At 42.4% G+C, this 26,085-nt stretch overlaps 3 protein-coding genes across 5 annotated transcripts; all 3 read right to left on the bottom strand.

Moving 5' to 3' along the window:
- Positions 1-57: 57 nt before the first annotated feature.
- On the bottom strand, positions 58-4,388 carry LOC116355395 (topoisomerase I damage affected protein 7). The gene is made up of 3 exons (XM_031798947.1): positions 3,211-4,388; positions 1,098-2,744; positions 58-963 (listed from the first exon to the last, which is right to left on the bottom strand). The coding sequence occupies exons 1-3, from the start codon at positions 3,278-3,280 to the stop codon at positions 959-961; spliced, it is 1,722 nt and encodes a 573-aa protein (XP_031654807.1). The 5' UTR covers positions 3,281-4,388; the 3' UTR covers positions 58-958.
- A 209-nt stretch (positions 4,389-4,597) lies between these two features.
- On the bottom strand, positions 4,598-12,213 carry LOC109877971 (stromal membrane-associated protein 1-like). 2 transcript variants are annotated; one of them, XM_031798949.1, is made up of 10 exons: positions 11,913-12,213; positions 11,271-11,404; positions 10,930-11,015; positions 10,677-10,752; positions 10,181-10,249; positions 8,985-9,060; positions 8,430-8,557; positions 7,897-8,122; positions 5,790-6,151; positions 4,598-5,510 (listed from the first exon to the last, which is right to left on the bottom strand). In XM_031798949.1, the coding sequence occupies exons 1-10, from the start codon at positions 12,028-12,030 to the stop codon at positions 5,376-5,378; spliced, it is 1,410 nt and encodes a 469-aa protein (XP_031654809.1). In that variant the 5' UTR covers positions 12,031-12,213; the 3' UTR covers positions 4,598-5,375. The 2 variants fall into 2 exon arrangements, with proteins under 2 accessions (XP_031654809.1, XP_031654808.1); XM_031798948.1 differs by having other exon boundaries at positions 10,677-11,015; positions 11,913-12,194.
- A 280-nt stretch (positions 12,214-12,493) lies between these two features.
- Positions 12,494-19,546, bottom strand: LOC109877973 (centromere protein K-like). Of its 2 annotated transcripts, none has more exons than XM_031799994.1 (11): positions 19,437-19,546; positions 18,166-18,198; positions 17,924-18,061; positions 17,763-17,819; positions 17,596-17,659; positions 17,426-17,472; positions 14,156-14,238; positions 13,958-14,056; positions 13,596-13,731; positions 13,357-13,410; positions 12,494-13,051 (listed from the first exon to the last, which is right to left on the bottom strand). In XM_031799994.1, the coding sequence occupies exons 1-11, from the start codon at positions 19,506-19,508 to the stop codon at positions 12,896-12,898; spliced, it is 939 nt and encodes a 312-aa protein (XP_031655854.1). In that variant the 5' UTR covers positions 19,509-19,546; the 3' UTR covers positions 12,494-12,895. The 2 variants fall into 2 exon arrangements, with proteins under 2 accessions (XP_031655854.1, XP_020325800.1); XM_020470211.2 differs by lacking the exon at positions 19,437-19,546 and adding an exon at positions 18,736-18,879.
- Positions 19,547-26,085: the final 6,539 nt, after the last annotated feature.

Genomic DNA, 26,085 nt, shown 5'->3' on the forward strand with positions numbered 1-26,085 from the left:
CAGTCGGAACTGGATATTTTTAGCCTCTTGCTGTAACCTAAATCATGGAGATGGCTATTTTGTAGCTTCAGAAATAGAATGGAATAGTGCATTTAATTGAGAACAGGGTTGGTGTTTGTTGGTGGTGGTTTGAAAAATGAGGGAAAACATCAACTATAGCCATGTCATATCATCTGTTATATATATTCATCTGGCAATAGCTCACAAAGAACAAACAGAAAGCACACTTGCATTACATGGACACCTTGGCTACATTAAGCCTGTGGTTAAACTCCTACACACATGGGTTATTTCATGATGCATCAATGTGGTGTAATAGATTTCAATACCATGAGTCAGTCATGTCTAAGGAGACAACTGCATTGTTAACCTCATCATAACAGAATCATAACCTAGGCTACAATCATATGATGGAAATACTCAGTAGCCATAGAAAATCCATGTCCAATTATCATACTTATTCACCGGTATAAATCTCCCACAGGAATTCCTAATATGGGAATATCCCCATATCCAACAGCTGATAAAAGCATCATTATGAGGGGAACCATTATAATTGTGCTTACTACTCCATCTTGAGGCCCTGAGCGAGAATGCCTGTTATTCTCCAGGAAAATGTGGATATAACTGATCGCATTAGCAACATCGTCTTTGCCTCGGTTGTCTCAATTTGAAGTTAACCAGTGATTTATTGACAAGTAGTTGAACTACGAAACCCCTTCCCTTTTCAATGACAGTGATCCCAATGGAAGACAAAGCACAATCAAATGCAATGACAAAAGGTTCACTGAAGATGGGTGGGGTGGGGTAGGGGAAAGGATTTGGGGATGAAGACAAAGTGGGATAAAACATAGGAACACCATTATGGGTGCCTGCATCAGTGATCTCCCTGTGTAGTGTTGTGGTCGCAGGTGAGGCTGCTCACATCCTTGTTGATTTCGTCCTCTTGGAAGACAATTTAGCCTGAAAAAAACGAAAGGTAGAAAATCTAGAAAACCTATTTCACAGACAGCCATAAACACTGGATATCAGTATCAAAATAGTTGATAAATGATTATATTAAGTACAAAATAGACTAAGAGTATATGAGTTAGTACTTAGAGGCTTCTTGTTCTTCCCCCTGAGAGCTCTCCAGACAAATGAGAATAATCCACACCTCTTCTTATTGGCAGCCGCAGTTGAGATGTCGTTGACATCAGTAGTAGAAGTAGACATTTTCTCTGCAGATTGCTCCAGGCTTGTAGGACTAGCATCAACTTCATGTAAAGCAACAAGGCAACTCTTGGTTGAAACCATAGAAATAGTGATGGTAAGTCTACTTCTCTTGGTTGAGACATCATCCACGTGGATCTCAGGTTGGTTGGAGTCTCTCAGTGTAGAGTCATTATCCTGAGACATTAGGTTTGCAGCAGAATGGATGAGGTCTTTCTCCACGATGACAACACCGGTAGACAGCTCCTGAGACACTAGGAATGCAGCAGACTGGATCAGGTCATTTTCCACGATGGCAACACTGGTAGACAGAACCTGAGACACTAGGCCTGCAGCAGACTGGATCAGGTTGTCTTCCTCGATGGCAACACTGGTGGACAGAACCTGAGACACTAGGCCTGCAGCAGACTGGATCAGGTCATTCTCCACGATGGAAACACTGGTGGACAGAACCTGAGACACTAGGACTGCAGCAGACTGGATCAGGTCATTCTCCACGATGGTAACACTGGTGGACAGAACCAGAGACACTAGGCCTGCAGCAAACTGGATCAGGTTGTCTTCCTCGATGGCAACACTGGTGGACAGAACCTGAGACACTAGGCCTGCAGCAGACTGGATCAGGTCATTCTCCACGATGGAAACACTGGTGGACAGAACCTGAGACACTAGGACTGCAGCAGACTGGATCAGGTCATTCTCCACGATGGTAACAATGGTGGACAGAACCAGACACACTAGGCCTGCAGCAGACTGGATCAGGTCATTCTCCACAACGGTAACACTGGTAGACAGAACCTGAGACACTAGGCCTGCAGCAGACTGGATCAGGTCATTCTCCACGATGGCAACACTAGTAGACAGAACCTGAGACACTGGGCCTGCAGCAGACTGGATCAGGTCATTCTCCACGATGGCAACACTGGTGGACAGAACCTGAGACACTAGGCCTGCAGCAGACTGGATCAGGTCATTCTCCACGATGGCAACACTGGTAGACAGAACCTGAGACACTGGGCCTGCAGCAGACTGGATCAGGTCATTCTCCACGATGGCAACACTGGTGGACAGAACCTGAGACACTAGGCCTGCAGCAGACTGGATCAGGTCATTCTCCACGATGGCAACACTGGTGGACAGAACCTGAGACACTAGGCCTGCAGCAGACTGAATCAGGTAATTCTCCACGATGGCAACACTGGTGGACAGAACCAGAGACACTAGGCCTGCAGCAGACTGGATCAGGTTGTCTTCCTCGGTGGAAACAATGGTGGACAGAACCTGAGGAGTCTGCAGGAGTGTCAGTGGCTCCCACTCATCCAGGAAGAAGCTCTTGACAGAGGGGAAGCTTCTTCCTTTCAGAGCTGGGGGAATGTAGGGGGTGTACCCAACAGTCCAGAGCAGAGAGCTGTCGATGGCATTCGCGTAGTGGTACTTGTCGCCAAGTACCTTTGCAAAGCTCAGACGGATGTTCTGACTCTCTGACTCTGGACCTTCAAGGGTGTTGAGTTGGGTCACCATTGAGATCCACCCTGAAAGAAACACCAACACAGCACAGGGTAAACAAAATAGATTTTTTGCATTTTAAGGAAGGGATATTCTCCTTTTCACTCATGGCAAATAATGTGTGCCTTCCAATAATATCTCCAATTTCCTTAAAGTGTGTCCTCATTCACTACTTTCCAGACATCTTAAAACGTTGGATTGGTGGTGGCATGGGCTAGTGGGATTTTCAACCATATTTATTATACCAGTCATTTTCCTTCAATTCAGTGAAGTGAACAAGTGCGCACTTTGGGAGGATGGAGAGATAATTGGGACATTATGTAACATAATTTACAGCTTTAAATATTCATTTTGCATGGTTACCATTCTTGGTAACTGACAACAAAAGCCTATACAGCCATCTTCTCCTATGTTGTATTATATTTCCTTTTCATAAGAATTAAATCAATTAATATTTGAGTTTTAAGACTGAAATAATTGAATTGTTCTTACCTGAGTTAACGTCGTTGTCTTTAAAAGAACAATGTCCGTCTTCAGGGAGAATGAATGAAAAGCTCGCCATAATGCTGTCTCTCTCGCTAATGCTTTATCTCTCGTTGTTTTGTCGATCAAGAACTGAAGATTTCTTGAGAGTTCTGGACATATATCTCTTGGGTTCTGGAGTTCCATGTGAAGCGTCGGCATTGTGACCCTCCCGGTCGCATAGAAATGGGATTCTTTATGTCCCATATCTGCAGAATGCCATTATGCAGGGTTTAGAATGGATTTCGGTAACACATTATTTGGATAGTCCCAAGTAGATGGTTTGTAGATGTTCAATAACGGTCAACATGTCAACTAACTACCGCTATCTACTAACCCTAAGCCATGCCCTTATCCTAACCCCAGCCCTAAACGTAACCCTTACACGAATTCTAAGCGAACCATAACCATAGCAAGCAGTTATCAACAGCTCGTTGGTCGAAAGTATGCCTGGCTGTAAATCATTTATTTGGAACTAAACAAATAAAGTGTGACCTGGAACTCTATTTCTGTTTAAAAATAGTACATTTATTTTAGATAGCGCTTTTCATTAAAGATCATCTCAAATACTATTTAAAAACAAAACAAATGTAGCTGGTATTGACTTCGGGTACGATCTTCCACAGCTGACTGTGTTAAGGCAGTTCAGAAAGGTAGTAGTAGCGGAGGGAGCTTCGATGGTACAGGGAGGGAGAAGCGTCAGTCGGAAAGGCGGGCCCGGAGCTCTTCATCCGGCACCTTCGCCGTATCCTCCTCCTTCTCATGATGGTAATCAACAACCGACGGTGTGGCCATTACCAAAATGTTACGACGTCGTCCTCAAATACTTGTAATTGATTGCAGAATATCGAGTAAGCTAGGGTCAATTCAAAAGAGATCATGCTAAAAACCACGTCCCGCGTATTTCCTCGCTTGGGAATTCGTTTTTTCTTCCTAGCTCTCCAGTTCAGTGCTTCTTCATTCAGTTAAACGTTTTTTTAATTCAATTTCAGTACAATTACAAAACAAAAAAATGTTTTACCATGTTGCACCATCAACCAAATTCAATTAAATATTTAGCCTACTTAAAAGGGAGCTCTTGGCTCTCCGTGTCTGTATTCCCTCTTATGTGATACTGTAGTGGTGTATTTAACCTGCCAGCTCTGCAAAGGATGGTTAAAGAATGATACCACCCTGATATTTGCATGTGTAGCCTACCCCGGAAAAATAAATACAATAATAAATACATGGGGGAGTAGACATGTTTTAAATGCAAACTTTTGTACCTTCTTAGGTGTTCTGGTAGAATTGACATTGAATGCTGTTAATGGCAAAATCTATAACTCAGAAGTCTAAAATCTAGAACACACAAGACACATTGGTTTATCATACTTTATTTTGTAGGGGAACCACATGTAGTTTAAAATGTTATACAGAGCTGTACATAGGAGAGCAGTATTCACAGAAATTATAGCCATGTCTTCTCCCAAAGTTTAAATACTATTCTTTAATTCTCTATAATAATTTTTATAATGATACAATAAAAGCTTGTGTAACTGGTCCTGCAGCTTTTTCGATATGTTGTCGATGATGTCTTTGTTGTTGTATTTGTTTACATTGTTGTGGTTGTTGTTTTTTTTCCCTCCAAAAAAGGAAAATGAAAAGAGTTATGATATCCACAACATGTAACAGGCACTGACTGCCAGCCTGCGTATGATGGTGTATGAGCACTCCCAATTTACTCACAAAAGAGAGACGGAAAGAGAGCGCAATGGATAGAAAGTGACAGAAAGAGAGAGATGTGCCCCGTTTGAATACTTGCAGAAATGCTTCCTTCCTTCCTTGAAGTAATCACTGATCTGATTGGGTTAGTCAGACTAATAAGACGGTCACCTTGCTTTCACCTGTCCAATCACCAATGGATCTGTGATTACCTGAAGGAAACAAGGAAACAAGGCTGCATCGCTTCAGTATGCGAACAGCCAGATAAGCTCGATGTTGGAGAGTGGTCAGTATCAATTTGAAAACGGGCATCAGTTCATAGTAAGGTTACTGGGGGGGTTGGATGTTGGATTTCAGACCCCCTGGTTGCAATCTCCTCTGCCGCTGCCCTGACCCCCAATCCCTAACCTTTGACCTCCAGGGGTGGGGGGTGGTCACTTCCAGAGCTGGTTGCTGAGGGTCTGACCGGAGGGTGCCGCGGCCCAGCCTCCCATGGTGGAGGCAGGCTGACCGAAGGCCATGGCCCCCCCGGCACCGTTCAGACTCATCCCTGACATCTGCTGGTTCATCTGGGGAAGACAGTAGGAGAGATGAATAGTAAGGTGTCAGGGAAACACAATATTGTCTAATACTAAAACAAACCCAAGCCCTGACCACAATGCATTTATATAGATCTGAGAACATTTGATAGTTAGGTAATGTTACCATATTGCCATACCTAAGTTACCTCCCAAAGACACTTGATATTGTATTCTTCTAAAACCATCTTATACTTCAAATGCGACGTTTACTCCAAGGGGAAAATCCCCAATATGCCAAACAACGTGACATCAAAAGAACTAACATACCTGTCCCATGTTCCAGTGGCCCTGCTGCCCAGGCTGGACGGCATACATCCCCTGCATGCCCTGAGCGGGCACCATACCCGCGGGCATCCCCCCCTGTGGTACCCCCATCATCCTCGGAGCCATGCCAACCATCCCGGCCGCGGGCGCTTGTCCCATGAAACCATTGGGCATCGTCATGCCAACCATCATGCCTGTGTTGGGTCCCATCATGGCAGCTCCGTTCTGAGCCATCATGGCACCCATGACGGTGGTGGGGGGCATGCCTGTGCCCATGCCAGGGAAGGCCTGGTAGCCAGCAGGGACCTGCTGCTGGGGGATGCCTACTGGAAACTGCATCTGGGCGGGGTTCATGTACATACCAGCTGGAAGGGAGAAGTACAGGAGAAATACTGAGAACAGTTTGAGTTTCTTTCAAAATATAATTTTCTGTTAACATTTGACTGCTTGCCATAGATATACTAAAGTGACTGAACAACTTGGTTGGTGACTTGTTACTTTAGAAGTGTTTGGTATTTAACAGCATGCATTTATACAGCCAGTGGGGATCTAAAAAATAATTCTGTCATATTGCTTTTCATTTTGTGATGTTTTTAAAAACTGTATCAACCAAATACTGTACCTTAGGAAGGAAACCCTCCTTCGGCTGTTTCCATCCAATATGATGTTAATACAATATGATGAACAATGAAACTATTTTTGTTAAGATATGAATGTGATTTTGGTTTTCATGTCCGTTGCACATTGATTAAGCCACACCCCGAATGAGGTCAGACAAATGCGTCAGTGTGATGGAAATGCCCTTTCCGACCAGATTGATTAAAAGGACTCTAAGAATTAACATATTCAGACCAGCAGATGTGAAGCGTGAGCTAAACATTACAAATGGCTGGAAACTCTGAAACTCAACAAGAGATGAAGATAAACTCCCTAGACCAAAACATTGACAGTCTGCAGCTGTGCATGTAAAGGGATCTAGATATGACTAGCTACCCGAGAAAGGAAGGAGAGGATCCCATCTCAGACAGTAATTGGGCATCTGAAGAACAGTTCAGAAGAAACACTCCACTCCAAGCCAGGACAACTAAGAAGGATATTGTAACCTCTGGTGGACAATCAGAGCCTTACACCCATCGAGCTATTCCCCATAGAAGGATTGATTGGTTTCAACAGAGAGACAACAAACAAAGACATCTAACTTACATGTAAATACATTGCATTTCTTACCCAAACGGGCAGCAGTTTGTATAGGTATAGGATTAATGTGAGAACAGTCCTAGAATGTAGCCACAATAAATGTCCTTTTCTCTATCCCTCTCTTTCCCCACCCCCTCTCCATTGTGTAACAAGCCATAATATTTTGTCAGTCCACTAGAGACTTTTGTCTCATGTAAATGTGTATTCTGTGTTATTATTTAGCTAGTTAGTAAATAAAAATTGAAATCAATTTGTGTAGAACTGAATAATCAGAAAAGGCTGGGGATCTTGCGGATTCAAGAAGTCTGCAATGTTCAGAATGAGACTCATATGAGGTAATGATTAATAAATGACTTATCATTATATCTTATATATTTCTTCTAGAGTTTAATTCGGGACATGGTAACTCATTAGACAACTTCTTCCGTGGTGCCCCAAATTCCTTATGAGCTAATTGTTACATGGTTAATTTAATCGAGTAACAACGATAAATAACATTCATCACATTAACCAAAGTCACATCACGATGTGCACACATGCCCACACTTATGTATGACAAGGCTCTACAGTGCAACCATTTTACTCGAGTACGCGCCAAAATACTTTGTTGTACAACCTGGAATTTTTATTTAGGAGCACAAGTGCTGATGATAATGGTTGAAATTATTACGTCACTGTACTTGCAGCCCTGGAGTGCCATGGTGAATACACCGTGTGCGAGTGCAGATTCATGACCGTCATTTTTGCACCATTATTACAAAGAAAACGTCTTGTTACCTCAAATATTTGTCATTGTGCTCCTAAATTTCTTTGAGTGCTCCTACACATGCTCCTTGTAAAAAAGGTCAGTGTAGAGCCCTGCATGAGTGTACATAGCGTGCATGTGTAGGCTTGTGTCTGTATATCTCCTTACCAGGCGGGGCCTGCTGGTGCTGGGGCATCTGAGGCATACTGGTGTTCCCGTACAGGGACAGGATGGAGTCCTTGGAGAGGGGTTTCTTGGCCCCGGTGTCCTCCCCCTTAATGCCCCCTCCACCACCAGTCTCACTGAACAGGTCCAGGTTTCCCTGGGCAGAGCCCGAGGATGGGGTTGCTGCTGGGGGTTGTGTTGGGGTGCTGGCTGGGGTACTGGAGCTAGCCTGGAAGAAGGAAGCAAAAACTGTAAGAACGACGTAAGAAAAGTCGCTAACCCTATTCAGTGTGTTGAGTCTCTTGCTCTTCAAACGTCTCTCACACTAGCATGCATTGGCCTGCATGGATGTGTGTGAGACAAATTTCTCACTGCATTGAGAGCACAATGCTCTACCAACTGGGCCATCGTTCAGATGTAGATGTACAGGTAATATGTGTGCATGTAAATATAGAAGTTCAGTATGCGTCTTTAAGTTTGTGGAGCTGGGTGTCCATAGGGACCAGGGAAGTGGTGAGGTCATCAGATTGTGTTACCTGAGAGAAATGAGCAGCAGCATTAGATGAGGGGAGGGGGTTGGACACCATGGGGCCAAAGATATCCAAGTCGTGACTTGCTGTGCTAGCAGCACTACCGTTGTTAGCAGGGGCAGGTGTTGGTGCATCTAGAGAGATGGGGGAGACAGAGAGCAACGGAGAGGGGTTAAAAACAGATGTGTAAAACAGGTTATACAGGGGAGAAAAAAAACACTTAAGATGAATGTGTGTATTGTTCAAGACTCAGAATTTCTGAATAACTCACTGGTTTAGTACATTTGACATTTGAGTCATTTAGCAGACGCTCTTATCCAGAGCGACATACAGGAGCAATTAGGGTTAAGTGCCTTGCTCAAGGGCACAGCGACAAATTTCACCTAGTTAGCTCTTAACTGCTAGGCTTCCACCCAGGGTCGTATTCGTCAAGGCAAAGCAGGGTCATATTCAATAGGCACAAAACGAAAGAAAACAGGCTGAAACCAGGAAGGACTATCTGAACTTGTCCAATAAGAAACTCTCATTTTCATTTTGGAAAACTGACTGGTTTAATCTTACCAAGGCCAAGTAGGTTGACGGGAGGTTCTGCTGTCTTCACAGGACTGGCTTTGGGGGCATGGCGGGTCTCTTCACTCTTCAGGGGTTGAGTCCAAGAGAAAAGGCAAAATGATTGTGAAAAAATAATAATGTAGTCTTGGAAGTAATAATGAAGTTGATTTGTTAAGCGTCTTCCAGACTAATGGCTAAATATGCAGGGCTTCGGTTGAGCATAGGTTTAGTTCATAATGAAAGCAAAGATCCTGATGAGGTATACTTCAGATAAGACAAGCAAGGGATATTTGAAACCCTCAGCAGTCAAGCCCTCTAAGAGGTCAAAGGTTAGGTGCATCCTCAGCATTGGGTTATGCCGATGCCGGGAGCTCGACGCCCAGCATTCTAACCCTAAACCCAAAGATGGTCTATTTTTCACCAATGTATCAACACGTCAAAGTAACTACACAGTGAGACACACCACAACAAATCAGTTTGCTGGACATGGTGACCATAAACATTCGTAAATTGATGATTAGTTGTATTAAGTACTGGTATAATGCCAGACCTGTTAACTAATGTTTTTCACACAGTTTGCCATACTAGACTGTTAAAGGGCAATTCCACCACTTTTAAACCTCATTCATTATCTCCAGCACAATACCAGTATCGACATGTGAAAACCATGCATTTCTTCTTTTGGTAGAAAAAAAATCATGAAGCTCAAAAGTTCTACCCGATGACATCATCAAAAGTTAAAACATTTCAAAAACAAACACTAGGAGATTGGTGACATGGGGAGCAAGAACATACCCTCCCCTCTGGCAAAAAAAATAATAAATACATCAGTTTTTCTTGATTTTAAGTCCTACCCTGTAATAATACAGGGAAACAATTTGATATTTTTAACCACAGATCATAAAACGTGCCGTTTTCACATATGTAGACAATGGTATGTTGCTGAAAAATGAATAGGAGTTTGAAAAGCGGCGGAATTGCCCTTTAAGTCTGCTCCCATTAAACCACTAAAACCTGACCACTATAGCATGGAGTGTCATGATGAGTGGAATTGTTGTAAACAAAATAAACATAATTCTGACTGAAAAGCTCAAAAGAGACCAACAGGGTGTACAGTGTGATTGATGAAAAAGGAATATGGGTTGGGTTGAGACAGAAATCTTATATAAGGAATCTATAGATGTATCCATTCAAAACCACCGTACTTTGGCATTGTATGACAGCTTGGTTCCTCTATCAGTTTCCTTCTCTCGCTTGCTCTCCTTGTCTTTTGGCTGTGGAGGAACATCATAAGAGGAAATTAGAAGAAAAAAAATCTATGGAGGAAGAGAGATAAAGGCCTAATCTCATTTGAATAATGTTCCAAATTGTTAGGCCATATAACACAATAAAACAGTACCACAAACACCTGTGGAAATACATGCTAGCAGATAGCCTGTCATTGCGCTAATGCTAGTTAGCATTAGCTAGTGAAACTACCTCTAACTTCCTTCATACTGGACCCAGAGACATACAAATGTTATCCAAGAGTTCATCTGACTTTAGGGAAGTCCATAATGGGCCTCATTGCCATAACTCCAAAGTATCCCTTTAACCTAACACATAACAAGCAACACTTTGGAGAGTCTACATACAAATAAGACACATTCTAGTACTATCCGCAAACCAGTTTGAGTGTGGTGTCAGAGGTGAGATACATACGCTGTGTCCATTGGTCACATTTTTGCTGTAGTATTTCTTCTTCTCATACTTGTCCCTGATGAAGAACTCCACTGCTCTGGGGTCAGGGGTTAAGGGGGGAAAAAAATGTAGCAATATTATAAAGGGGCAAGTACGTGTGTTACGGGAAGCTTTTTGGGAACCGCGGTGTGTGTGAGAGTGTGAGAGAGAGTGAGTGAGTGTGAGAGAGACTGTGCGTGTCTGTGTGTGTGTGTGTGTGTAGTTGTAAGGATACTGGTCTGTCTGAGGCCTTCTGTAGTTGTCTGGAAGGTTCGCCTCATAAAGCTGCCTGGACTTGGAGTTGCCCATATCTACTATGCTCTGTTAGAGAAGAGAAGGAGAGATGGAGAAAAAGAGGGTGGGGGAAAGAGAGAAAGAGGAGCACAGAGATAAAGGGGGGTGGAGGGTGGATAGTGAAACAGCAGGGGGGACATGATAAGTATGGGTTAAAAAGTCAACTTTGTATTCAGCCAGTAGGATATACAAGAAAGAGAGGTGTCTGTGTCAATAAATATAGGTCAATACATGACATTTCTCATTTATGAATATTATAAATCCTGGACATTGGCCAATTACCTGTATTTGTGCTGCTGTCCATTGGTCCAGGTTGACAGATTTGACCCGTGATATGTGAACCCCAAGGTTCCTGTGGATGCCAGCACATCGGATACAGATAAACACTCCCAGGTTCCATGATGCCCACCTTGGACCTGGCAGGCAGAGACAGGGTCGTACTCATTAGTGCACCGGTTTCAGTCTGTTCTCTTCCGTTAGGTGTCTAATGAACACAGCCCAGGTAACGGAAGATTCACTTATCAAAACCTGTCTGTACCGGTGGTGCAGGTGTCACAATAGGACTTCAGATTGGCAGGTCTTCCCTGTGCATTCTTTTAGAGTGACATGTTTGGACATTTAGGGATAGTTTCCCAGTGGTGACTGTCATGGTGCAGGGGTGTCGAAACTTGCATTTACTTGTATGACTGAAGTTTGGTTCAAGGTGTGGTGGGAGACAAAATGCTACCTAGCATAGCTAAGCTAGCCTAGTAGCTACCAGATAAATGCTAAAGAGGAAGGAAGGTGTCAGCAGACTAGCTGCTACTTACAGTTAGCATAGTCAGCTAACAACTCAGTCGGAGTCTGGCTAGACGAATAACTGAAACGGTTATATAAGATCAAATGACACAATTTAACGAAGTTGACATTGCTTTATATAGTTACCTTTCGCCTCACAATCGGCGCAGTATTTGTTGTCGTCCTCTCTCAGCATTTTGGACAGAATGGCCTGATGCTGCTCGTTGAGTTTCAGGGCCTTCTCTCTCTCTGATCGTGTTGTCATCTTTGCTGATGTTCTGTTTGTTCTTTCAATAAAACTGTTCTCTACCGTGAATGTTCGTGAATTTTTTTAACTTTATGATTTAAGACCATAATCAGACAAATGAACGCCTTCGAGAGAAGTGTAAAAACACCCGGAACCGAAATTTGTTCTCCGCCCACAAGAATGCACGAACTCGCGGGAGGCGGGTGAACATACCTAAACGGCTCTCGGGATTGGATGATGGAATGACGTGGCCTGCTGACGCATGTCAGGGTTTCTTGACAATAAAAAAAAAAAAAACATTTCAATGTTTAAAATGTTTTGTTGGTACAGATTATCCGTCCTTGGGAAATTCTGTATTTGCAAAAATATTATACAAGTTCTTATGTACTGCTGTGAATCAAGTACTGATGTATCAAGATGTTTTCTGTTCTTCGGTTTAGAACAAAGTGCTACAGTGAATAACGAATGTCTGTATATTTAGTTGATTTTTCCTTTTATTAAGAACAAATCTGGCATACATTGATACATGGAAATATATACATAACAATGTAAGGTTTCACTGAAGAATGCAAATTGTGTTCCAGTAGCCAGAGAGAGCAACATAAATATCTATGTAACATGTTAAAAAAACATTAAAAAAGGTTAACCTATTGTGAAACATACAGGAAATAACACGATAAACCAGTGACCCATCAAGCCACTATCGCAATACATACTCATGATATTACCATACACCTAGCCTGGTGCCAGACCTGATTGTACTGTATAACCAACGCTTATGATCGATGGCATGACAATGAGACGGCAAGACAGCACAAACATCTGGGACCAGGCTGCTATACACGCTGACAAAACTAGAACCAAGATGTCTGACCAGTTACTGTTAATAAAAGGTTTCCAGGCGGATCTTGAAACAGTCCTCTGGGTGTCTCTGTGCAATGCCGTGGCGCAGCAGCATCTCTGTGTACGGGGGCCAGAACGTCTCGTCTATCGATATGTAGGGATCGTGAGGCGTCTCCAGAGTCGTGTTCATCAGCAGCTGCCAATTTTAACAATGGAAGATAAGGTTTAAGGTAAGGGTTTAAGGTTATTACTTATGTTGTTGTTCAATTGGAGCAAGAGGTGAGTAGGGATGTTATGTCATTTGTTGTTCTGTGATCAAGTTGATCTACATTACAAAGATGTGAGGGTAATGTAAGTGTAAAATATAGTCATAGGGTCATAAAAAGCTAGACTATAAAGCTGCTACTGGTTCAAGCATGTAGTAATAAAGTAATACAAAATTGAACCAGAGCACCGGGTTGAATAATAAAACACAAACAATGCATGCGAACAGAGACTTACCTCCAGGACTTCATTGAGTGAAATTAGATTCTCGTTCAGCTCTTGAGGAATGTTCTGAAAACAGAAACAAAAAAGATACCATCTAGGCTGGTCCCAGATCTATTTGTGCTCTCTTGCCCAACAACACATAAAAAGTTAGCTACACAGCACAAACAGATCTGAGACCAAGCTAGATGCAATGTGTGACCATTGAGGAACCCCTTCATCAGAGCCACATAATACATCACTAAGACTGCCACCTTTTCCTTCTTGTCAGCGTTGGTCTCCTGTGTAGGAAGTGGGAAGTGTTCCGCCAGTACGTCTGCCAGGGTCTCCATCAGTCTGTTCTGGTAATCCTTCATCTTCTGGATCTTCTTCTTGGTGTCCTGCAACACACTGAACAGCAGCAGCAATACTTCCATATTAAACTCAGGATAGTTGTCAATGTGTTGGTTTGTAGGTCATTTTCTATTATTCAGGATCATATTCATAGGCAGGAAACCGAAGAAAACGGGGAGGTAAAATCTGTTCAAAAAAAAAAAAAAAGCAGCTTTTGTTTAGCCTTGTAAAAATGTCATTTACAGTGTGCCCGAACAAACGTGACCCAGTTGTTGTACCTTACCTGTGTTCTGATAACCTTTCGTTTTCCAGTCGCTGTTTGACCACATGTTCAGTGCCTGCCCTCAACACTTCCTTCTTTTCCTCCAACCACTTCTGTTCACTGAATCAGGAACACAGATGTATACTGTCAAATCTACTGTCTCCATGTCAACATTCAAAGGGTTGGAGATTTAGAATAACAATCACATTCAAAGAAAACCTTTTTAAAGTCTCTCTCAGTATGTCTCTCTTGGCTTGTGAGCAAGAGAGGACCAACTCCAGTTGTGAATTCAGCTTCTGTAACTGTGGAAGTAGGAAAGAAAAGTAAAAAATAAAATAGAAAGTTAAACATGAATATGTTTACTTTTCATAAGCATAAGGCTCTGTATAACTATAAAATAGCTGATATCTGAAATGTGTACAGAACCAGTCAAAAGTTGACACCGACTGATTCAAGGGTTCTTCTTTATTTTACTATTTTCTACATTGTAGAATAATAGTGAAGGCATCAAACTATGAAATAGCACATGTGGAATCATGTGGTAACCAAAAAAGGAATCATGCAGTAACCAACAAAAAAAAAGTGTTAAACAAAATATATTTTAATATTTGAGATTCTTCAAAGTAGCCACCCTTTGCCTTAATGACAGCTTTGCACACTTTTGGCACTCTCTCAAAAAGCTTCATGAAGTAGTCACCTAGAATGCATTTCAATTAACAGGTGTGGCTTGTTAAAAAGTTATTTTTTTCTAAATGCATTTGAAGAACATGGCTGAGGTTTTACATTATCCCAATCAATTGTGCTATTTTGTTAGTTTTTTTGCGTTTTGTGTAAATGATTTTGTACATAATGTTGCTGCTACCGTCTCTTATGACCGAAAATAACTTCTGGACATCAGAACAGCAATTACTCACCGCGGACTGGAAGAAACTTTTTCCTTTAACGAGTCCGACGAGAAGCATATACTGCTTCACTGGAACAGGCCCAGATCCTTGTAATTTGCTTGAAGAAAAGACGCAGGAAAAGAGGCCATAGATCGGGCAGCCTTCTGAGAATCCGTAGGTGAGCGAGTAAACTTCCACTGCCATCCGTTCTTTTTGCTAACGTGTAATCATTGGAAAAATAAAATTGATGACCTACGATTAAGATTATCCTACCAACAGGACATTAACTTTAATATCTTATGCTTCACCGAGATGTGGCTGAACGATGATACAGATAATATAGGGCTGGCGAGATTTTCCATGCACCAGCAGAACAGAGAAGCTACGTCTGGTAAGACGAGGGGTGTGGGAGTGTCTATTTGTCAAGAACAGCAGGTGCGCGAAGTCTAATATTAAAGAAGTCTCGAGGTATTGCTCGCCTGAGGTAGAGTACCTTATGATAAGCTGTAGACCACACTATCTATATTATTCGTAGACGTCTATTTACCACCACATAACGAAGATGGCACTAAGACCGCTCTCAACCAACTCTATGGCCATAAGTGAAGAAAATCCTCACCAAGAAGCGGCGCTCCTAGTGGCCGGGGACTTTAATGCAGGCAAACTTAAATCAGTTTCACCAAATTTTTACCAGCATGTCACACATGTGCAACCAGAGAAAAAAATTCCTAGATCACCTTTACTCCACACATGCAGAGATGCATACAAAGCTCTCCCCCACCCTCCATTTGGCAAATCTGACCATAATTCTATCCTCCTGATTCCTGCTTATAAGCAAAAACTAAAGCAGGAAGTACAGTGACTCGCTCAATAGGGAAGTGGTCAGATGACGCAGATGCAACATTAGAGGACTGTTTTGCTAGCACAGACTGGAATATGTTCCGTGATTCATCAAATGGCATTGAGGAGTATACCACCTCAGTCACTGGCTTCATCAATAAGTGCATTGACGACATCGTCCCCACAGTGACGGTACGCACATATCCCAACCAGAAGCCATGGATTACAGGCAAAATCCGCATCGAGCTAAAAGGCTAGAGCTGCCGCTTTCAAGGAGCAGGAGACTATCCGGACGCTTATAAGAAATCCTGCTATGCCCTCCGACGAACCATCAAACAAGCAAAGCGTCAAGACAGAAGTAAGATTAAAAACTACTACACAAGATCTGACACCCGTCGGATGTGGCAGGGCTTGAAAACTATTACAGACTACAAAGGGAAACCCAGAAGCGAGCTGCCCAGCGACGCGAGCCTACCAGACGAGCTAAATGCCTTTATGCTCGCTTTGAGGCAAGCAACACCAGCTGGTCTGGATCTCGGTAGCCGATGTGAACAAGATTCACAAAGCCGCTGGGTCAGACGGATTACCAGGACGTGAGTGCTACAGGTCGGAAGTCATTTAGGCAGGTTACCTTACTGTCCTTGGGCACAGGCACTATGGTGGTCTACTTAAAACATGTTGGTATTACAGACTCGGACAAGGAGAGGTTGAAAATGTCAGTGAAGACACTTGCCAGTTGGTCAGCGCATGCTTGGACTACACATCCTGGTAATCCGCCTTGTGAATGTTGACCTGTTTAAAGGTCTTACTCACATCAGCTGCGGAGAATGATCACACAGTCGTCCGGAACAGCTGATGCTCTCATGCATGTTCCAGTGTTACTTGCCTCTAAGCAAGCATAGAAGTTATTTAGCTCGTCTGGTAGGCTCGTGCCACTGGGCAGCTCTCGGCTGTGCTTCCCTTTTGTAGTCTAATAGTTTGCAAGCCCTGCCACATCCAACAGGCGTCGGAGCTGGTGTAGTACGATTCGATCGAAGTCCTGTATTGATGCTTTGCATGTTTGATGGTTTGTCGGTGGGCATAGAGGGATTTCTTATACGCTTCCAGGTTAGAGTCCCACTTCTTGAAAGCGGCAGCTCTACCCTTTAGCTCAGTGCGAATGTTGCCTTCTAGTTGGGGTATGTACGTACAGTCACTGTGGGGACGACGTCCTCGAGGCACTTATTGATAAAGCCAATGACTGATGTGGTGTACTCCTCAATACCATCGGAAGAATCCCGGAACATATTCCAGTCTGTGCTAGCAAAACAGAAGACCTGGCATCCACAATCACCCAACCTCAATCCAATTGAGATGGTTTGGGATGAGTTGGACGGCAGCGTGAAGGAAAAGCAGCAAACAAGTGCTCAGCATATTTGGGAACTCATTCAAGACTGTCGGAAAAGAATTCCAGGTGACTACCTCATGAAGCGTGTTGAGAAAATGGCAAGTGTGCAATGCTGTCATCAAGGCAAAGGGTGGCTACTTTCAAGAATCTCAAATATAACATTTTTGATTTAACACTTTTTCATAGTTTTGATTTATTCACATTCTACAATGTAGAAAATATAAAAATAAAGAAAAACACTTGAATGAATAGGTGTCCAAATTTGATTGGTACTGTATATTAAAAGGTAACTGCATAGAAATATTTTTACACAGAAATTGTGTAAATTTTCCAACAGTAACTACTACGGTGGAAGGCAACATCTACATGTGAATTTACCTCCTCTGCTCCAACGACGAGTAACACCTCAGGATTTGTGGACAACACTATGGATAGAAAGTAAACCACATTCTGATGGTACACATCATGCTTATGTCTCAGTCATACAGTATAAGTACAATCAATTAGTTATAAAGGAATGATGTTCAGTGTAGAAACCAGACACTCACGTTCTGGACGTCTTGTCTGCCACTGCTTCAGCTCAGCTGCTACAGCTGTCAATCTATTAACAGACTGTTGGACATAACAGATATGCAGCAGATAAGGCAAGATCATGTAAAAAGTTCATGCATCACACATACTAATGGTTTCATTCAGCTATAGGGAAATCCCTCACCTGTTCTTGAGGGTTTTCATCGGAGTCAGGCTCTGCGAGAATGATCTCGTTCTGAAGCTGAAAAACAAGCAGAATATTACATTTTAACATTAACACAATAACATCACATCATCCAAAGTTGTCTGTGCAGGACCGAGCTGTCATCGTAAACAGATCAGTACCATCTCTAGCTGGGCAAACTGCTCTTCACACTCGTTAAACAGTTGTGCCTGTGCAGCTTCCGAGCACTCTGTGTAGAAAGGAATGGCAGGTGGTGCTGGAGTATCCTGGACTTCTGACTCTGTGTCCAGTGGCTGTCCCTGTGATAAAAATGTCAGAATTATTAAGACATGCATGTTGAATGGATAGCTTATTGTAATTTCAGTAAAGCTTACAAAGGCTCATATTTGGCTACCTTACTTACATTATCCTGTTGCAACGTTACCTCGTTCAAACTCTGAAAACAAGGAATTCACAATATTGTTATCAACAAGTGGGTAACTACCGTAACTACCGTATAACTACCGTATAGTGAGTATGGCGGAACATTTTCAAAAGTCGTATGAGTCATGTTTGGGGGGGGGGGAAATACACCAGGCGCATACAAAGAAATGTTCGTCAGCACTCTACCAACATCTTTACTTTGGTGAGTTAAGAAAATACCTTGAAGTCAGATTAAGTTAGCTAGATTTGTAAATTAGCCAGCTTCCTCATCAATTCTAGTAAAAATGTCAGACAAAGTATATATATTTTTTTACATAAAAGCAGGAAGTAACGTTACTCTTGGAATAAACATTACAGTTCATAGCTAGCTACCAAAACCTCAAAAACAAGCAAACGAACGTCAGCTAGCTAGCAAACGTTAGCAGTGAAAAAGATTAGCATATCCGACTAAAAACAAGTTAACGTTATATCATTAACGTCACAAATAGGAGGACATTCATCAATTGGAAACCGACTATTTTTCACTTTGTCAAACAACGTGTCCACCTACCATATTTGAAATAGTTAGCTGGCTTATTTTCTTAAAACGTATAATATTTCACTATATCATACAGTCACAGATAAATGAGATACAGATGTCAACTTCACGGCTAGTTCCTTTTCAAAATACCGCCAGTATTGATGACGTACCTATGGGCAGAAGTACTTCGTTTGAGAGCGTTAGGTTTGCGTACTGATACGCATATCACTGAGAACGGCGCAATCGTGTGTGAGTGCAGCCCGCATTCGAGCCCCCATTAGTTATTAGTTTAGTTATTATTTATTATTTAGTTATTAGATGCACGCAGTTGCACCCTTCTCAAATTAGGTCTCGTGGGGAATTTAAATCTTGAGCGATGCATGTCAGCTAGCACTGTTTTACAGACTGCCTGCCGCCCCCAAGACCAGAGGAAATCGCAGCAGGGCTGCTTTGCAAGCTAGTCTTGGCCTCCACTACTACATCTACATCACCTGGTGTCAAGGGAGGCCAAGAAGATCTTTAGGTGCCTCAGCCACCCGAGACTCGGCATGTTCACTCATGTCCCCATAAAAATAAATGTTGGAAGACTGGACGATGTGACTGGCGGCATCTTGCCGGGGCGCCATACAAGCTAGAACCGCCACAAACACTTGAAACACATAGCCAAACCGCAAACTGCAGACAAAAATGCGTTCTGTTACTAAGATCAGTGAAATGTAGGCTAAAATTACAATGGAGTGAAGAGCAGAAATCTCTACTAGCAAGCAACTCGCAGCAATGAAGAACGCGAAGGGGGAGATCATTCTGTCTCATCCATGTTCTTCTGTTCTATACAGCAGATAAAACGTTCACGTAGGGGTGGTAATCTGGAACTTAGTCTTCTCCAGACAGAATGCAGGTGGATAGTATATTTAAAAACTCTCCACCCACCAGGCATGAATTAAAAATAGTTATTGAAGTGTTTTCTGTCAATGGTAAATTGCCTGATTTGGTGTTCTGTTTTTCTTGTCTAGTGGTATTTCTAGCTCCCTACTCTTACAATCTTGTGTTATTTGTTCTGAGGAAATGTTCAGATGATATATGTAAAAGCAATCATTTTTGAATCATAGAGGAAGACCTGGTTCAGTCTACTTTCCAACAGACACTGGGAGACAAATTCTCCTTTCAGCAGGACACAAATTTATTTATTTATTTTATTTTACCTTTATTTAACCAGGTAGGCAAGTTGAGAACAAGTTCTCATTTACAATTGCGACCTGGCCAAGATAAAGCAAAGCAGTTCGACAGATAAAACGACACAGAGTTACACATGGAGTAAAAACAAACATACAGTCAATAATGCAGTATAAACAAGTCTATATACAATGTGAGCAAATGAGGTGAGAAGGGAGGTAAAGGCAAAAAAGGCCATGATGGCAAAGTAAATACAATATAGCAAGTAAAATACTGGAATGGTAGTTTTGCAATGGAAGAATGTGCAAAGTAGAAATAAAAAATAATGGGGTGCAAAGGAGCAAAATAAATAAATAAATTTAAATTAAATACAGTTGGGAAAGAGGTAGTTGTTTGGGCTAAATTATAGGTGGGCTATGTACAGATGCAGTAATCTGTGAGCTGCTCTGACAGTTGGTGCTTAAAGCTAGTGAGGGAGATAAGTGTTTCCAGTTTCAGAGATTTTTGTAGTTCGTTCCAGTCATTGGCAGCAGAGAACTGGAAGGAGAGGCGGCCAAAGAAAGAATTGGTTTTGGGGGTGACTAGAGAGATATACCTGCTGGAGCGTGTGCTACAGGTGGGAGATGCTATGGTGACCAGCGAGCTGAGATAAGGGGGGACTTTACCTAGCAGGGTCTTGTAGATGACATGGAGCCAGTGGGTTTGGCGACGAGTATGAAGCGAGGGCCAGCCAACGAGAGCGTACAGGTCGCAATGGTGGGTAGTATATGGGGCTTTGGTGATAAAACGGATTGCACTGTGATAGACTGCATCCAATTTGTTGAGTAGGGTATTGGAGGCTATTTGGTAAATGACATCGCCAAAGTCGAGGATTGGTAGGATGGTCAGTTTTACAAGGGTATGTTTGGCAGCATGAGTGAAGGATGCTTTGTTGCGAAATAGGAAGCCAATTCTAGATTTAACTTTGGATTGGAGATGTTTGATATGGGTCTGGAAGGAGAGTTTACGGTCTAACCAGACACCTAAGTATTTGTAGTTGTCCACGTATTCTAAGTCAGAGCCGTCCAGAGTAGTGATGTTGGACAGGCGGGTAGGTGCAGGTAGCGATCGGTTGAAGAGCATGCATTTAGTTTTACTTGTATTTAAGAGCAATTGGAGGCCACGGAAGGAGAGTTGTATGGCATTGAAGCTTGCCTGAAGGGTTGTTAACACAGTGTCCAAAGAAGGGCCGGAAGTATACAGAATGGTGTCGTCTGCGTAGAGGTGGATCAGGGACTCACCAGCAGCAAGAGCGACCTCATTGATGTATACAGAGAAGAGAGTCGGTCCAAGAATTGAACCCTGTGGCACCCCCATAGAGACTGCCAGAGGTCCGGACAGCAGACCCTCCGATTTGACACTGAACTCTATCAGAGAAGTAGTTGGTGAACCAGGCGAGGCAATCATTTGAGAAACCAAGGCTGACGAGTCTGCCGATGAGGATATGGTGATTGACAGAGTCGAAAGCCTTGGCCAGATCAATGAATACGGCTGCACAGTACATGGCCAAGTATACACTGGAGTTGCTAACCAAGATGATGTTCCTGAGTGGCCTAGTTACAGTTTTAACTTTAAATCGTCTTGAAAATCTATGGCAAGGCTTGAAAATGTCTGTCTAGCAATGATCAACAACCATCTTGACAGAGCTTGATACATTTATCAAGGTAGCCAGAAAGACTTATCGCTGTAATCACTGGCAACGGTAATTCTTACATGTTTTGACTCGGGTTTGAATAGTTATCTAATCCAAAATATTTTTACAAATCTTCCACATTATTTTGTGTAGATTGTTGACAGAAATTGACAATTACAACCATATTTTTATTGTACCTTTATTTAACTAGGCAAGTCAGTTAAGAACTAATTCTTATTTTCAATGACGGCCTAGGAACAGAACTGCCTGTTCAGGGGCAGAACGAGGGTTTGAACGTGCAACCATTCAGGTTGCTAGTACACTGCTCTAACCACTAGGCTACCCTGCCACCCCATTTGAAATCCCACTTTGTAACACAACAAAAGGTGGAAAAAGTCAAGGGGTGTGAATACTTTCTGAGGGCACTGCATGTGAGAATGTTGTTTATTGTGTGTCTTGGCAAACTCCAAGCGGTCTGTCATGTGCCTTTTACTCAGGAGTGGCTTCTGTCTGGCAACCCTACCATAAAGGCCTAATTGGTGGAGTGCTGTAGAGATGGTTGTCCTTCTGGAAGGTTCTCCCATCTCCACAGAGGAACTCTGGAGCTCTGTCAGAGTGACCATTGGGTTCCTGGTCACCTCCCTGACCAAGGCTGTTTTCCCCCAATTGCTCAGTTTGGCTGGGCAGCCAGCTCTTGGAAGAGTCTTGGTGGTTCCGAACTTCTTCCGTTTAAGATTGATGGAGGCCACCGTGTTCTTGGGGACCTTCAATGCTGCAGAAATTTTATGTTACCCTTCCCCAGATCTGTGCCTCGACAGAATCTTGTCTCAGAGCGCTACAGACAATTCCTTCGACCTCGTGGCTTGGTTTTTGCTCTGACATGCACTGTCAACTGTGGGATCTTATATAGACAGGTGTGTGCCTTTCCAAATCATGTCCAATCAATTGATTTTTACCACAGGTGGACTCCAGTCAAGTTGTAGAAACATCTCAAGGATGATCAATGGAAACAGGATGCACCTGAGCTCAATTTTGAGTCTCAAAGCAAAGGGTCTGAAGATAAGTGAGGTATTTATATTTTATTTTAAATTTGCAAACATTTCTAAAAATGTGTTTTCACATTGTTATTATGGGGTATTGTGTGTAGATTGATCAGGGGGAAAATGAATTGAATCCATTTTAGAATAAGGCTGTAACGTAACAAAATGTTGGAAAAAGGGAAGGGGTCTGAATACGTTTGGAATGGACTGTTTGTGCACATTGCCCAGGTGAGGAAAAGCACGGGGCACGCAATCTAGGTGCCGCTTTTATGCATGGTTGCAGTAATGCATAAACATTAAATACTGGATAATCCATTTAAAATGAATCAATGATGAGGTCTTCTTTGCATATTGTTTATGGCCAGAGTGTGTGATAAACAGAATCTAATTTACATTCCGATTCCAAACACTGCATAATCCCATTCTGTGTAAAGAATACCATCTCAATGCGACCGAGATTGTCACAATGCTGACGCATCACATGGAACTCCAGAACCCAAGAGATAAGTTCAGAAATTTCAAGAATTCAACAGTTCTTGATTGACAAACAATGAGAGACAGAGCATTATTATGGCAAGCTTTTCATTCATCCTCCCTGAAGACAGACATTGTTCCATTAAGGACAACGAAGTCAATTCAGGTAGGAACAATTAAATTCATTTACTTCTTGAAACTTCAATATTAATCATTAGTTGAAAGGAAATATAAAATAAAATGTAGGTTAAGATGATTTGGGGCATTTGTTAGTTATCAAGCAATGTAACTAGGCAAAATTAAGTTATAAACTTAAGCTATGTCCAATTACCTCTCCTTTGTACCAAAGTGTGCATTTGTTCACTTCACTGATTTCAAAGGAAATTATTGGTAGAATAAATATAGTTAGACTCCCACTAGCCCATGACTCCACTAATCCAATGTTTTAGATTTGTGGGAAGTAGTGAACAAGTACACACTTCAGGAGAAATTAGATATTATTGGGACACACTTGTACTTTACCTTTAGTGAAAATGAGAATATTCCTTGTTTATAATACAACAAATCTGTTATGTTTACTCTGTGTTACCATATTGTTTCTTTCAGGGTGGATCTCAATGGTGACCCAACTCAACTCCCTTGACGGTCCAGAGTCAGAGAGTCAGAACGTCCATCAGAGCTTTCCAGAGTTAGTTAGAGACAATTACCACTACGTGAATGCCATCGACAGCTCTCTGCTCTGAACTGTTGGGTACACCCCCTACATTCCCCCAGCTCTGAAAGAAAGAAGCTTCCCCTCTGTCAAGAGCTTCTTCCTGGATGAGTGGGAGCTACTGACACTCCTGCAGACTTCTCAGGTTCTGTCCACCAGTGTTTCCATCGAGGAAGACAACCTGATCCAGTCTGCTGCAGGCCTAGTGTCTCAGGTTCTGTCCACCAGTGTTTCCATCGTGGAGAATGACCTGATCCAGTCTGCTGCAGGCCTAGTGTCTCAGGTTCTGTCCAGCAGTGTTTCCATCGTGGAGAATGACCTGATCCATTCTGCTGCAGGCCTAGTGTCTCAGGTTCTGTCCACCAGTGTTGCCATCATTGAGAATGACTTGATGCAGTCTGCTCCATTCCTAGTGTCTCAGGGGCTGTCTACCGGTGTTGTCATCGTGGAGAAAGACCTCATCCATTCTGCTACAAACCTAATGTTGCCTTACAACCTGAAATTATATTTATTTGGGGGGGTTGTATCATTTGATTTACACAACATGCCTACCACTTTGAAGATGCTAAATATATATTCTTGTAAAACAAACAAGAAATATGACGTGCATAACTAACTATTCATCCACACAAAGTCAATACTTTGTAGAGCCACCTTTTGCATCAATTACCGCTGCAAGTCTCTTGGGATATGTCTCTATAAGCTTGGCACATCTAGCCACTGGGATGTTTGCCCATTCTTCAAGGAAAAACTGCTCCAGCTCCTTCAACTTGGATGGGTTCCGCTGGTGTACAGCAGTCTTTAAGTCAAACCACAGATTCTCAATTGGATTGAGGTCTGAGCTTTGACTAGGCCATTCCAATACATTTAAATGTTTCCCCTTAAACCACTCGAGTGTTGCTTTAGCAGTGTGCTTAGGGTCATCCTCATGCTGGAAGGTGAACCTCTGTCCCAGTCTCAAATCTCTGGAAGACTGAAACAGGTTTCCTTCAAGAATTTCCCTGTATTTTGTGCTATCGATTATTCCTTCAATTCTGACCAGTTTCCCAGTCCCTGCTCATGATGCTGCCACCACCTATGCTTCACTGTGGGGATGGTATTTTCAGGGTGATGAGAGGTGTTGGGTTTGCACCAGACAGCGTTTTCCTCAATGGCCAAAAAGCTCAATTTTAGTTTCATCTGACCAAAGTACCTTCTTCCATATGTTTGGGGAGTCTCCCACATGCCTTTTGGCGAACACCAAAAGTGTTTGCTTATTTTTTTCCTTTCAGCAATGGCTTTTTTCTCTGGGCACTCTTCCTTAAAGCCCAGCTAGGTGGAGTGTGTTACTTAAAGTGGTCCTATGGACAGATACTCCCATCTATGCTGTGGAGCTTTGCAGCTAATTCAATGTTATCTTTGGTCTTTTTGTTGCCTCTGATTAATGCCCTCCTTGCCTGGTCTGTGAGTTTTGGTGGGCGGCCCTCTCTTGGCAGGTTTGTTGAAGTGCCATATTCTTTCAATTTTTTTAATAATGGATTTAATGGTGCTCTGTGGAATGTTCACAAGTTTCAGATATTTTTCTATAACCCAACCCTGTTCTGTACTTCTCTACAACTTTGACCCTGAGCTGTTTGGAGAGCTCCTTGGTCTTCATGGTGCTGTTTGCTTGGTGGTGCTGTTTGCTTGGTGGTGCTGTTTGCTTAGTGGTGTTGGAGACTCTGGGGACTTTTAGAACACGTATATATATACTGAGATCATGTGACAGATCATGTGACACTTAGATTGAACACAGGTGGAATTGATTTACCTAATTATGTGACTTCTGAAGGTAATTGGTTTCACCAGATCTTATTTAGGGGCTTCATGGAAATTTATTTTTTTCATTTCACTTCACCAATTTAGACTATTTTGTTTATGTCCATTACATTAATCCAAATAAAAATCTATTTAATTTACAGGTTGCAATGCAACAAAATAGGAAAAACGCCAAGGGGATGAATACTTTTGCAAGGCACTGTAAGACCACTCTGAGATGCTTGATAGAATCCGACCACTAGGTGGCAGTGGCACCATACTTACAGGAGTAGAGAAACTTCCAAGTTATATCGGAGAGCTTTTGGGCGAGTGAGTGTAATTAACCAGAAGATGGCAGCCTTTGAAAATGTGGATCTTTTTTACTAATCTAATTCAACCCATCAGACGTCATACAATACATTTTCACATGAAACCTCTCTCAGAACGAGGAACAGCCTCAAAGACACGCGCGCGCACACACACACACACACACACACACACATAGAGAATATAGGCCTACTGTATTTGAAATG

The sequence above is a fragment of the Oncorhynchus kisutch genome, linkage group LG20 (assembly GCF_002021735.2).
Source record: "Oncorhynchus kisutch isolate 150728-3 linkage group LG20, Okis_V2, whole genome shotgun sequence".
In the NCBI taxonomy this organism is placed as follows: Eukaryota; Metazoa; Chordata; class Actinopteri; order Salmoniformes; family Salmonidae; genus Oncorhynchus; species Oncorhynchus kisutch.